General features: G+C 45.4%; 1 protein-coding gene across 3 annotated transcripts in view; it reads left to right on the top strand.

The window, feature by feature from the left end:
- AMOT (angiomotin) overlaps nt 1–14782 on the top strand; it is a 118881-nt gene that overhangs the window by 48800 nt on the left and 55299 nt on the right. For all 3 annotated transcript variants that reach the window (XM_029607641.1, XM_029607639.1, XM_029607640.1), the window contains 2 exons: nt 1487–1631; nt 14549–14641. In XM_029607641.1, the coding sequence (XP_029463501.1) occupies nt 1487–1631; nt 14549–14641 (238 nt within the window). The remainder of the gene's footprint in view (nt 1–1486; nt 1632–14548; nt 14642–14782) is intronic.

The raw sequence follows: 14782 nt of genomic DNA, 5'->3' as shown, positions 1-14782 counted from the left end.
TTAGCTACAATACAAAGAGTGGTGCAACCGTACTCTGAATGGGAGACATGGTAGCAGGGTATATTGGAAGAGTTCTGGAGGAGAGGGCTGGGTGTTGTGTGTGTAGATAGGTTTAATGTCTGTCATTGTATTCTGCTTTCATTATCCTCGGCAGTTTTGTAGTGCTAATATATTTCTATAGTTCTAAAACTAGAAAATAATCGTAATTGCAGTTTATTTTTATGGGATAGTGTCCCTAAATGAGTTAAGTTTTGCACATACCAAAACAAGAATGAACCTAATTTGTAAGCCAGGGCATGTTGGCTATATCAGTATCTCAAATTTACTGCTAGTGCTCTTCTTAATACTTGCATTGTGCCAAAGAGGACTTCCTTCTGGAGTTCATAGGGTATAATATGTAATATTTTCACCATTATTTGGGGATTGATCTGCACTAAAACTTTCCTGACCCCAGCTACAACAGTGAATAGGCCCATAAGAATGCAGATCTCTGATAGGCCCATTCAAAGGAAAGCATTATACAGCAAATAGGAGGCTGTGTACTGATAAAATAACTTTTTCTGTATTTAAAGATATATATATTGTGCTATACACAATTTGGGGATCCATTCAAACCTATCTGAATTTTGAGTTGGCCAAAATGAAATACCCATATAACAAAATCTCTTCTGAAGATATCCTCCATCCCTCATTCACATGCCAGTACAGTTGTGTGTGTATATATAATCACTGACCCTTCTCTGTGAAACTTTCATAAGAGGTATGGCACATGATTAACGTGATAGTGACAGCAGGTGAGAGACTGCCCATCTCACAACTGGAGGTGTGGAAGGTAAGCCGTGCTATGTAGGAGATGCTTGGATGGAAGACTGGTGCTGTTGGAAACTAAGTCACTGGAATAAGGGTCAGGGTAGGTGCTAGATAGAGAAGACAGGTAGTCTGAATGGGCTCTGGGGGTCATAGATTAGAACTGGAGTCTTTTGAGTCTAATGGAACATTTCCCTAATGAGTTACAACTTTAGTTAGGACTAAAGGGTGGAGACAAAGGAGGCAAGGCATTTTGTGATAGAGAGCAGGATACCGAGGTAGGGGGTTGAAAATGAAAAGGCTTGGATGTAAAACTGATCAGAACAGATGCAGGAGAGGGGATTCTAAGCAGTGGTTATCATCCCCGTTCATGGAACAAACCTAACCAGTTGGGTTTTCAGGATACCCACAGTGAGTCTGGATGGGTATCCTGTAGATTTCTCCTACATATTCATTGGGTATATTCTGAAGACTCAAGTGACTGGGTGTGTCCCAAGGACTTGGTTGAGAGCCCCTGGTCTAGGCTACAGGAAGTGTCATGAGCAATGAGGTATAGCAGGAATAGCTCAAACTGCTACGGCATGAGTCTTGCAGGTTTTCCTTAGATCTGAGTTGGGTTCTAAAGAATGAATGGCACTTAAATGAGGAAAGAAAACAGATTCCTATTTTTTCACTGCAGCTGGAAACGGAAATCCAACAAGTTTCAGAGGCGTATGAAAACCTGGTAAAATCATCTTCGAAGCGAGAGACCTTGGAGAAAACCATGAGGAACAAACTGGAGGGAGAGATTCGGAGACTGCATGACTTCAACAGGGACTTGCGAGGTAAAACTAGAAAGCAGGAATGGCCCAGGGTACTGCCCAAAGTATCTGACTGGCATGGAACACAGAATTATATTGGACCAGAGAATATTGGGTTATATTGTAACAGGTGGCAGCTGATAAAGACCGGAGCAGTTCTCCAAACTTAAGGGTGGTTTGTTTTAATAGGGATGCGCATTAATTTTATTTGTGTGGGTTTGTTTTTAGTGCGCACTAAATTGAAAACAAACTGAAGGAAAGCACGCACGTTTGCCCATGGAAAAAGTACCTGCAGAGATTTGTAACTCCTTCCTGTGAATACTTTTTTGTGGCCAAAACACTGTGGAGTTTTTTTTTAACGTTTTATTTATACAAGTATACGCTTGCAAAGGAAAAGGCAAATAACCAAGCAATAAATATACATTATGATGAAAACCACCAATGAAAAGAACAAATTAAAGGTCGATTGCTAACAGATACCGCCATATAGATAGGAGGAGGCCTGGAAAAATGGGGGTGGGGGGAAGAAAATATGGGCAATTACTGCCATAATGAAAACCAGAATATATTTCCACTAAACCCATGCAGTTTTGAAAATGCAAAACTCTGTGCATTGCTGCCCCCACCCCAAAACTCCTGCTAGTACTGTGTTGAAATCTGTCTGCAAGTAAAAGTGCAAACATGTTGGGCAGTCTTCAGGAAGTCGTCTTATCTGGGTAAACAGCTATTTATGCAGTTGAATGGCTTTTGAAATTTGCCCTCCCTATGTACAAGAGACTACTTTTTAAAATTGATTCTCCGTGTTAATTTTGTTCCAGTCCCTAATGTTACAATAAAATGTAATCTGGTTCATCAGTTCTGAGCCTCTCGCTGTCCCCAGAACCCGATGGCCTGCCGTTCCCGCCAGACGTTTTAGTAATCTGAACAGCTGCCAGGAAATCCCCATGGTCTCGCAGGCTGTGATCACTTTACCTGCTGGTTTCTTCCCCTTCCTTTGGGATTCCAGCTTGCGGGGAAGCAGGTTGGGGTTTAGCACCATAACAACATGGGGACTTTTTCTCCCCTATTTACTCCCCTCCTAATTTACCTTAGTCCAGCCTGTGCCATGTCAGTCCTCAGCTGGTCATTTATATATTTTTAATATTGAAAAATTTTAAAATAAATAGGATAACAACAACCGCAACAAATACACTCAAGTAATTAACAAATACACTCAAGTAATAAACAAATACTCGTCTCTCTAGCCTTTTTTGGCCGAGCCATTTCCAGTTCAGTTGGAACCCACCTGTACTGGGACCACTGTGCCATGAGCTTTCATTAGCAACTACCTGGGGGGGGAGAGGGTTCAATATAATTTGCCTCTCCTCCAGTTCAGCTGTTGCAGTAACAATCCGCAGCCAGAGGTCACAGACGGCATTTCCCTCCAGAACTCAGGAAAGAGATCTAGGTGTCATAGTGGATAACACATTGAAATCGTCGGCTCAGTGTGCTGCAGCAGTCAAAAAAGCAAATAGAATGTTAGGAATTATTAGGAAAGGAATGGTTAATAGAACAGAAAATGTCGTCATGCCTCTGTATCGCTCCATGGTGAGACCGCACCTTGAATACTGTGTACAATTCTGGTCGCCGCATCTCAAAAAAGATATAATTGTGATGGAGAAGGTACAGAGAAGGGCAACCAAAATGATAAAGGGGGTGGATCAGCTCCCCTATGAGGAAAGGCTGAAGAGGTTAGGGCTGTTCAGCTTGGAGAAGAGACGGCTGAGGGGGATATGATAGAGGTCTACAAAATCATGAAAGGACTTGAACAGGTTAATGTAAATCGTTATTTACTCGCTGAAATAATAGGACTAGGCACTCCATGAAGTTAGCAAGTAGCTCATTTAAAACAATTTGAAGAAAATTTTTTCACTCAGTGCCTAGTTAGGCTTTGGAATTCATTGCCAGTGGTTGTGGTTACAGTATTTAGTGTAACTGAGTTTAAGAAAGGTTTGGATAAGTTCCTAGAGGAAAAATCCATAAACTGCTATTAAGTAATAAGCAATAGTAGCTTGAGATCTATTTAATGTTTGAATACTTGCCAGGTACTTGTGACTTGGATTGGCCACTGTTGGAAACAGGATGATGGGCTCTATGGACAATGTGGCATTTCTTACGTCTGGCCACTTGGTGTTACCATCGTATGATGAATGAAACGCTTCCTCTGGCCCTGGCCAGGGTGAGGTGCAGAAGCTAGACTTGGGAAATGAACCCATGCTAGTGTGCAGCTCTGCCACTGAGCTTTCATTACAATCGGGTCTGAAAGAGAACATTATATGCAAGATGGCTGCAAAATATTTCACATGATTCTTTGCACCCTTGGAGTGATCATGTGACTGTGTAGTAAGCCTTATCTCATCGCATGAGAATTCTTAAATGGCCCAACAAGAATTCACAATCTAGGGGACAGCATTGACATACTTTATATTTCTTCTTAAGATGTGGGATTCTGAATGCACATGAAACCAACTTTATAGGCAATACACTTTTTTTTATTTTAAATGCAATCAAATAGGTGATCTTTTCCCCAATACGTTTTCAGATTAATTTTAATAGACCTTTGTTGTGGCCTCTTGTGTGGTGTTCTGCTCTAATTAGCTGATCTGATTTGAGCCCTGAACCAGTGAATGTAAACAGCTGCCAGCTATGGGGGAGAGAATGAAGCCACAGCTTTGTACTCCACTTTTTTTTTTTTTTTGAGTAATAAATCCTGCAGCCTCACTAGTTCAGAGTTCCAGGAGCATGCTCTCATCTCTGGAGATTTTGAGAAATGAAACAGCAAGAATGGTGTAACATAACACAAACTTTTGATAATTATTATCATCATATGTTTATTTCCAAGGAAATGTTTAACTCTTCTGTTTACCCATCATCCTTGTTTTATACACACTTTACCAGGAACTACTGTTCCTGTCCATGAGAACAAGTGTTTCTGTCTTGGGCATTTTCCAAAGTGCTTTGGGGCCTTGGAAACTTGTCTTGGTATGGGCAAGATTTCAGAGGCTAAGAGGAAAGCTTACTTACCAATGGTAGTAGAAATTCATTTCAGCATGAGAGAGGTGCCAGATCTGGCCATAAAGCATATTGTAATCTGCACATACAGTGCTCAACATGCTCCATGCTACCTATTCCCCAGGAGAGAATATTGAATGGTGTTGAGCTTGAGTCTGAAGTGTCTGTGTGCTGAGCTCATATGTCTGTGTCTTGTGACACAGACATATGACATAGTAGTTTATCAAGATTAAGGAAGGTGGGGTTTAGTTGACTGTACAGCAAGGAGGCATCTTGCTATGAGCATGCTGAATCCTAGTGAAAAGAAAGAGAGAGGGCAAGTGACATGGCAAAGCTGTGAATTCTATTCTGAAACTGCTTTGCGTTTTGCCCAATGTAGGAATTCACAGCAATTTAGTTGGAAGATGCAGCCAGCTCTTTTTGAAATTGGTTTATTTGCTTTATCCAGTAATTGCTGGCAGTTCAGTGTGAGCTTTCAGGTGAATTGTGGATTGCAGCCTATCAAATCTACAAATAGGGTGGTAGATAGGTTCTAATTAGTGACTGAAGCTAAATGCTAATCAAGAGTTTTATATCTTACTGGCTGGGCACCATAGCAAACACTGTTTAAGAGAATCTTATAGTGTCTTACATGGCGTCATCCTCTCATATAGGTGCACATGCAGACTGAATCCGGGCTGCCCATCGGAGTCCGGGAAAGGCCACTTACCACTGGGCTGTTTGTCCCTCCCCCTGCTGTGACATCAGTGCCCCCGTCTCCCAAACCAACTGGGAGGGCTTTTTAGGAGCGCTCTGCCGCCGTTTGCGGCATGCCCCTTAGTGAGTTTCTTTGGGAGTTTTATATATTTTTGTACATTTTTTATTTTATTGTGAGGGGGTACTTCATTTTATTATGTGTTTGGGACCGCCTTTTATTCCTTGGGTTAGCAGGAAGGGGAATTCTCCAAGAACAAGCAGGATGGTAGTCCTCACATATGGGTGACATCATCCGATGGAGCCTAGCAAGGAAAACTTTTGTCAAAGTTTCTAGAAACTTTCAGTGGCACACTGAGCATGCCCAGCATGCCACTAGCCACGCATCCATGCGGGGTCCCTCTTCAGACTCCTTCTTTCCGCAAAGCTGCTGCCTCACGGTCGTGAGCTCGTGCTTTTTTCAGTCTTTTCAGAAAATTTGCTTCCTGCATCGTGTAGGGTTTCTCATCTTTTGTCGGTTCCACTTTCTGTGACCTGGTAAGTTTTGTGTTTTTTGGTTTTTTTTTCTCGTTGCTTCACAGTTGATCACCGCTGTTTCATCTCCCGGTGACTGCTGACCATCCACCGTGCCGACGTACTTTTTCAAACAGCATTGACTAGTTTTTGCTGGTGCCCCTGGACTATTTCCATCACAGACCCCCCATGAGGTCTATGGCCTCTGCCTGGGGCATCCCATGATGTCTGTGGTTGTGACCTCTGTGCCCAGATGACCCTGAAGGGCCTTCGGGCAAGTCTAGACAAGATGGAAAAATTTGGCTTCAAAAGACTGGATCCGTTGTCTGCATCGGGAACCTCCCCCCTCTCGGTAAGGAGGCTCAAGTTTTGACTCCTGGGTCACCCCCACATCTGCTCCCAGGATCCAATGCTGGAGCTGGGGACCAACCGCGGTCTCTGTCGTCCGGTCACATTCCTCGCCATCTCCCTCGGTCCCAGGGAAGGACCATGTGGATCATTGAGAGCAGTCAAAGAAACATAGTCATTGGTCCTTGTTATCAAAGCCAGGCCACAGACAGGCATAGGCATCGGTATCAGTGCATCCTCCAAAGCAGTCTTAGGCAGAGGAAGTGAATCCTTCCAACCCCCTTAGAAGCCTCTCGTGGCCTCCACCAACACCAGTGGAAGGATCGGTGTCTACTGATGTTCCAATTCCGCCTCCTCCTCCTCAAGCCGTTTTGTCATCGGCTGCCTTTGAGGAGGAACTAGAAAGGTGTGTGCGGTTGGCAGTCAGCCAGGCCCTGCAGGGTTTCAAGCTTCCGGTTCCACTGGGATTGCCACCGCCGCAAGAGTCTACGCCACTGGTGCTTGCGCCCTTACTGGAGGGGCTCGATATGCTGCTTGGTGTCCTACCGACGCAGCTGGCTCTGGGTGCTTCACAACTAAAGGGAGCACTGCTGCCGCCGCCACCAGCCCCCATACCAGTGACCAACTCCTCAGGCGGAAGGGCCATCGGGTTCGATGGCGGTTCAGAGACGCACAGTGCTCCATCACCTCCCAGCTCTCCCAGGGCCTTCGGGATCAGTTCCACTGGTGCCTTCAGTGCCACTGATCTCGCTGATGCCGTTGGACCCATTGTCGCTCCTACATCCTCGAGGCCTATGTCTTGTCTACCGTTGGATCTTCAACCCGCCGCTTCCTTGGAGGGTTGTAATGAGGGGGAGGTCCCATATGACCCCTGGGAAGGTGAGGCTTCCATGTCCTCCACAGAGGATTTGCCTTCTGAACCCTCTCCACTGGAGGAACGGCAAAAATCTCCCACAGAGGATCTTTCCTTCGCGGGATTCGTAAAAGCCATGACAGAATCTGTGTCCTCCTAGCTTTTAATGGAGCAGGACACCAGGCACCAAGATGCTTGAGATTCTGCAATTTATGGATGCTCCAAAGGAGGTGGTAGCGGTGCCAGTCTATGACATTGTCAAAGAGCTGGTAGCCCGTCTTTGGGAACACCTCATCTTGGTACCACCAGTTAACTGTAAGACGGATGCAGTGTACCTGGTCCAGGCATCCACCGGGTACGAACGCCATCAGCTCCCCCACCAATTGGTGGTGGTAGAGTCAGCCTTGAAGGCAAAGAGGATCCGCACCCATGCCTCTGCTCCCCCAGGGTGGGAGCAAGGGCTCTCGATGTCCTTGGACACCGGGTGTTTCAGGGCACTATGTTAACTGCCCGGATTGCTTGCTACTAATTGTACATAGGGCAGTACTCCAGGAACCTCTGGAAACAGGCTGTGGAATTCAGTGAGCACCTACCCCAATTCCAGGAGGCGTTTCAGAAAATTGTCCAGCAGGGCCTGGAGTGCGATAAGAACGAAGTTTGCTCTGCTTATGACGTGTTCGAAACAGCCATTAGGACTGCTGCAGCGGGCAGAAGAACTCAGCGGACTTGTGCCCAGAGGTCCGAGACACCTGGCTGGCTTGCTATGAATGGGGGATAATCAGTTTGGGGACAGAATCAAGGAGGCGGCAGCACAACTGAAGGACTTTCAGGAGACTCTCCAGCAGTTGTCAGCTAGTACCTCTGACACCCAACCAATCAAGAAGCCCCCTCTGCAAAATCCGAAGAGGCTCTTCTACTGGCCACGAACATATACTACCTGCCGGCTCAGAGGGCTAGACCTCAACGGCCTCCTCCCAGGGCGAGGCCTAGGCAGCCCCAAACACCTTGAGCTACCACAGTTCCGCCACAGAACCCCTCTACGGGGTTTTGACTGGTGGCCAGGAAGCATGAGCCAGCCTTTACCGCAGGCCCCCCCCCCCCCCCCCCCCCCCCGAATTGGGGGTCAGCTCCAGCTCTTTGCAGAACAATGGCCCTCCATAACATCGAATCTCTGGGTCCTGCCCATCGTCCATCAGGGCTACAGGTTGCACTTCTAGCGAGTAACACCCTGTTCGCCTCTGTGTCCTCAGTGGGGACTGTCGGAGGATCCACAAATCCTTCGAGTGGAGCTCTCCATTCTCTACTGGCTCGGGCTGTCAAACCCATTCCACCTAGTCAGCATGCGAAGGGTTGTCCTCCAGGTATTTTCTAATCTCCAAGAAGATGGGGGACTCCAGCACATTTTGGACCTGAGGGCCCTAAACTGTTTCTTGGTAAAGGAGAAGTTCAAAATGGTCTCGCTGGGCACCTTGACTCCCCTCCTGAAGGCAGGGTACTGGTTCTGCTTCCTATATCTAAAAGACGCATAGGCCCATATCCCCATCTTTTCGGCGGATTGACAATACCTTCAATTCCTGGTCGATGAATCATTACTAGTATCGCGTTCTACCCTTTGGCCTGGCATCTGTGCCCCATGTCTTTAGTAAGTATCTGGCAGTTGTAGATGTGTATCTTCGGAAACCATGTCTTCCTGTACCTCAACAACTGGCTCCTCAAAAACATTTCAGGATAGGGGGCACAGAGTACCATGCATACTTCGATCCAAATTTTGGAGACCCTGGGATTTCTTAACTATCCCAAATCTCATCTCCAACCATCCTTGCAACTGAACTTTATTAGGCTCAGCTGGACACTGCCCAGGCAAAGGCTTTGTTGCCTTGGGACAGGGCAGAGACCCTTGTGGCCCTTGCTCAAACGGTTGCTGCATACTCTCGTCCCTCTGCGCACTGGTTCCTCTGGTTGCTGGGCCACATGTGAGCGACGATGCTTGTCACCCCCTTTGCTCGCCTCCACATGCACAGGGCACAACGGACACTGTTCCCAGTGGTGCCAGACTTTGCAAGACCTGCATGCGTGTGTTCTAATTGCCACACTGCTACGTCAGTCCCTTCAATGGTTGCAACTCTCTCAACCTAGAAAAGGGAATCCCCTTCTGGAACCCACAACCCCAGGTCACCCTCACCATGGACGCATCTCAGACGGGGTGGGGTGCACACCTGGCGGGTCTCCACACCCAGGGTCTTTGGTCTGCTCGCAGTCTTAAACCAGTTTCCTGGAGCTGTGCGAGATTCGCTGTGCACTCAAAGCATTCAGAAAGTGGCTCCTGAACAAGGTAGTTCTTGGGCAGACTGACAATCAGGTAGCTATGTGGTATTTGAACAAATAGGAGGGAACGGGATCCTTCCCTCTCTGTCAGGAGGCAGTCCACATTTGGTTGTTGGCCATCAACAATGGCGGTGTCCTCAGGGTGGTGTATATCCCAGGGGTGAACAACACCCTGTTGGGCTTCCTGAGCCGTGCCTTTCGATCCCACAAATGGTGCGTCAATCAAGAGGTGGCAAACAAGATCTTTTGCTTGTGGGGGACCCCGTATATATATCTGTTTGTCTCTTTGGACAACAGGAAGGTGAACCGCTTCTGTTCCCTAGGCCGGAGGAGCAGGGGATTGCTGGTGGACACATTCTCGATTCACTGGGGCACCAGGCTGCTGTATGCTTACACGCCCTTCCCCTGATGTCAAAAATACTCCAGAAGCTTCAGCAGGATCAGGCTTCCATGATCCTGATCGTCCGCTTTTGGCCCAGTCAGGTCTGGTTTCTGGCCCTGCGGGATGTGGTCTCACGCCCCCCGATCCGGCTGGGGATGGTCCCAGACCTAATCACCCAGGACCAGGGCAGGCTCAGTCACCCCAACCTGCAAGCCCTGGCTCTCACGGCTTGGGTGTAGACTGGGTTACTGAGCAGGCTTATGGTCTCTCAGAAGGTGTATCGAGAGTTATTCTGGAGTCCAGAAAACCTTTCACCAGAAAATCTTGCAATATGAAATGGAAGAGGTTTTCCACTTGGTGTGAAGGATGTGGTCTTCCTTCCTGTTCCCCTCCTGCGCTCTTGAACTATCTGCTTTCCCTCTCTGAATCTGGTCTTCAGACCATGTCTGTGAGGGTTCATCTCGGTGCCATAGGGGCGGTTCATGAAGGGCTTATTGCAGCTGAAACCCCTCATTCACCCTCCAGTGGCTTCCTGGGATCTCAACATAATCATGTCGCAACTCATGAAACCTCCGTTTGAACCATTACATTTCTGTGACCTGAATTACCTCTCTTGGAAGGTTATCTTCTGGGTTGCGGTGACATCTGCTCGCAGGGTCAGTGAACTGCAAGCCCTAGTTTCGTACCCACCTTATACGAAATTCTGTCATGACAGAGTGGTCTTCTGGACACACCCGAAGTTCCTGCCCAAGGTGGTTTCAGAGTTCCATTTCAATCAGTCCATCATGTTGCTTTTTTCCCCAAGGCCTCATGCTCACCAAGGTGAAAGGGCTCTCCACACTGTAGACTGTAAGAGAGCGCTGGCTTTTTACTTAGAGCGGATGGCACCTCACCGCCTCTCCACTCAACTCTGTCTCCTTTGACAAGAACAGACTAGGGGCAGCCGTCTCCAAGTAAACTTTATCCCATTGGATTGCGGACTGCATTGTCTTCTGCTATGCACAGGTGGGCCTGCAGCTTAACTGTGACGTCAGGGCTCACTCAGTGCGAGCCATGTCAGTCTCGGTGGCTCATTTGCGTGCAGTCCCCATTCACGAACCTGGAGTTCCCTCCACACGTTCGCCTCATATTATTGCCTGGACAAGGATGGCTGGCAGGACAGTTGATTTGGACAATCCACCCTCCGTAATCTCTTCCAGCCATGAAAATCCAATTCTCCCTTCATGGGCCCTTTTCTTGGGTGCAGGCCTGCTCCTATGGTTGTGGCAGCTCTAGTTGTGCACGTTGGCACTGGTTCTCTACTGGTTCTCTACTGTACATATTTGGAGCCGCCTGGAGCTACATAGTCACCCATATGTGAGGACTACTATCTTGCTTGTTCTTGAAGAAAGCAGAATTGCTTACCTGTAACAGGTGCTCTCCAAGGACAGCAGGATGTTAGTCCTCACAAAACCCGCCCTCCACCCCACAGAGTTGGGTTGTCTCGCGAACTTTGTTATAAGACTGAAGAGGGACCACGTGTGGTTAGCAGCATGCTGGGCTCCTGATGATGATGTCACCCATGTGTGAAGACTAACATCCTGCTATCCTTGGAGAACACCTATTACAGGTAAGCAACTCTGCTATATGGAGGGACTGTTACAGGTAAGCAACTCTGCTATAAGGTGAGAAATGAAAGGGAGGGTGCTTGGTTAATGAATGTGGCATGTACACATTCTGAGGGTTTGGTGGATAGGAGGGAAGATATGAGGGAGGCAAAGTGTTTGTTAAATACCCGGTTGATAGGAAGTAAGTCTATCTTAGTATATGATTTAATAGTGACTGAGGGGATAGATTTTGACTTTTTTACAGAAACGTGGTTAAGTGAGGATTCTGCTGCCCTTTTTCCGCTCTTCTGCCTAAATAAGGGTTTAATGTTTTATTTGATCATAGAAGGGTGGGACTGGTAGGTGGGGTGATTGTGATTTTTTAGAGAGAGTTGGTTGTCTGAACAGGTATTTTTTCAACCCATTGATTACTGTGAATACTTATTGATTAGTTTTAAGGGGAAATATTGGCTGAGATTGATGTTGCTATATCTACCCACAGGAACAAATTCAGGCAAGGTACAGGAAGTATCAGAACTTATTGGGGCTATGACACTTCGTTTTTCAAAGTTTCATAGGGGGAGATTTTAATCTCCATGTTGAAGATGAATCCTGTAGGGTAGCCCAATTTGTTAGCCTCTTTTTGGGTTGTTTCAATTGGTGGACTTCCTGACGTATCAACAGGGACACACTTTAGATTTAGTAGTTGCCCACATGGGAATAGTAGAAGATGAGAAATTGAGAATCTTGTATGAGAGAGAGGTGCCATGGTCTGATCATCTGATTTTGTTTTTCCCTCGAGGTCCTTGGAATTGGCCAGGGTCAGCAGTTGAGGGCAGAAAAATAGTCTGAGGAAAAATTGATGTGAATATGTTTTACTCATGAATGAAGTAGGGAAAATGTATTATTGGAGAATAAAAAGGTGGAGGAATTGGTTGGACAATGGAATTCTTCCATTGTGAAAGTTCTAGATAGGATTGCCTCAGAGAAAGTGAGGTCACACAATAGGGTGGTTTCTGTGCCTTGGTTTACCCCTGAGTTAAATAGACAAGAGGTATGGAAATTGGAAAGGATTTGGTTAAAATCCCATTCATAGGATGATAAAATGAATTGACGTAAATCTGCTAATAGATGTACGTTTAAAATTAGACTTGCAAAAAAAAAGTGTTTTTATAAGATAGGAAAAGCAGGTTATAATCCACAAGACATAGTTAGGATTACTCGATCCTTGTTGTGGGGGAATTGGTTTCCTAGGTCTGAGAATCCTGGTACGATAGATGGAAATAGTTTCATTAATTTCTGGTATAATAAAATTCAGGAGAGTCTAGGACTGATTGGGCAAAGGTTGGGAGTTGAGGATATGATTGTCTGAATTAGATGGCAACAGGGACAGAAGCGAAGCTGAGGACTTGGTCACGATTGAGGTAGATGGTAATAGGGACAGAAGGGAACTGTTGCAATTTGAAAGGGTGGGCATTCTTGAGTTACAGAATATGTTGCGAAATTGTAAGGTTACTACATGTGAGTTAGCCCCATGCCCGTCGTTCCTGATTAAATCGATACAAGAAGATTTATTGCTTAGATTGCAGTTGATAGTCCGTGAATCCCTGGAAGAAGGTTACTTGCTGGGAGTTCTGAAGCAGTCTGTGGTCACCCTGATTTTAAAATGGGTTTAGTTGAACAATTTGAATTGTGCTAGTTATCATCCCATCTCTAATTGTCCTTTTTTTTGGCTAAACTGCTGGAAAAGGTTGTATATTCCCAGTTGTCTTGTTACCTGGAAGAGGTGAAAAGCTTAAATAGATGTCAGTCAGGGTTTAGAAAGGGTTATAGTACCCAAACAGTGATGGCATCTATACAAGATGAGTTATTGAAATATAGAGATAAGGGAATATCTGTGGTGATCCTGTTGGATTTGTCCAGTGCTTATGATTTGGTTGATCACAATTTGCTTTTGGCAAGGTGTAGATTAGGTTTAGGGGATAAGGTTTGAGATTGGTTATCCTCTTTCTTGGCAGGACGTCCCTTATAGGTTAGATTGTGGGGTTTCACGAGGATCCCCTTTGTCCCCATTGTTTAATATTTTTTTTGCAGCCATTGGGATCATTTATTCGGAAAGCGGGGTTTGAGGGTAACATCTATGCTGATGATATGCAATGATTGTTTCCAGTTCAGGATGATTTACCGGTTCCTTGAATAAAATTACGGGTGGGTTAAAGAAAATCTTGGATTAGTTTGCTTCTCAAAAGTTTTTAGTGAATGTAAGCAAAACAGAATGGCTGTATGTAGGGAATGTGGTAATACTTAAGGAATTAAATAGTTTGAGGATAGGGGAGGCTATTATTGAGAGAAGCCAGAAAGTAAGGAATTTAGGTGTCTTAATTGATGACACTTTGACTATGGAGTCTTCTATTAGTTTGGCTCAAAAAGCTTGGCTTTGACTTAGACAATTAAGACTCCGAACTTTCCTAGAGGTTTCGGTTCTCAAATGGTGGTCCAGGTGTTGGTTTGTTCAGTACTATATTATTGTAATGTGGTACCAGTGGGTCTTCCTAAAAAGTATTTACAACGCTTACAGGTGGTACAGAATATTGCAGCATGTTTGATCTTTGTTTTCCACGTAGGGTGAGTGCAACAACTTTATTAAGACATCTTCATTGGCTGCCTATTGAAAATTGAGTTAATTTTAAACGCATGACTTTGATGTACAAGGCATTGAATGAAGGGGTGCAGGTTATCTACAAGATAAGGTTAAGGGTTATGTTCCTACCCGCAATCTTTGTTCAAAATCAGCAGCGTTGTGTTAGTTCCATCAAGACAAGATGTATATAAAGTTTCAATTAGGAAACGGATGTTCTCAGTTGGTGGCTCGGAGTTGTGGAATTAGTCTCCATTGGAGGTGAGACTGGTACAGACTTTCCTCAACTTCAGAAAAAAAGTAAAGACCTGGCAGCTTCCATCTTAGCTTGGGGTTGATTTGATAGTTGGGGCTGAAGTACCTTGTTCTGCCTTATTTTAATATTATGCATTTTTACTTGTTTTTATTTGTGTTAGAATTTGTATACATTGATTGATTGTATTTTTATTGGATTTTGTTGTGAACCGCTTTGGCCAGATCTGGTATCTGTTGAGTGGTATATAAGAAATGAGAAATAAATTATTTTTTTCTTCTGTGTTCAAAATTCTGCAGAGCGCATGGAGACTGCTAACCGAGAACTTGCTACAAAAGAACTAGAAGGATCGGAGGACAATAGGAAAACCATCTCTCAGCTGATGGCACAGAGTGAGTCAACAAGTGATGGGAGAAAGGGAAGAGGTGTTACAGAAATGCTGAAATGTTTTTTGTGTTGCTTCATTAAGTCAATTTAAGACCATATCAGCGAGATTTTCCACAGCATCAAAATACCATATTCAACCCTATATC

The sequence above is a fragment of the Rhinatrema bivittatum genome, chromosome 6, assembly GCF_901001135.1.
Source record: "Rhinatrema bivittatum chromosome 6, aRhiBiv1.1, whole genome shotgun sequence".
Taxonomy (NCBI): domain Eukaryota; kingdom Metazoa; phylum Chordata; class Amphibia; order Gymnophiona; family Rhinatrematidae; genus Rhinatrema; species Rhinatrema bivittatum.
The sequence above is the reverse complement of the archived record's forward strand: the minus strand, read 5'-3'. Positions and strand labels throughout refer to the sequence as shown.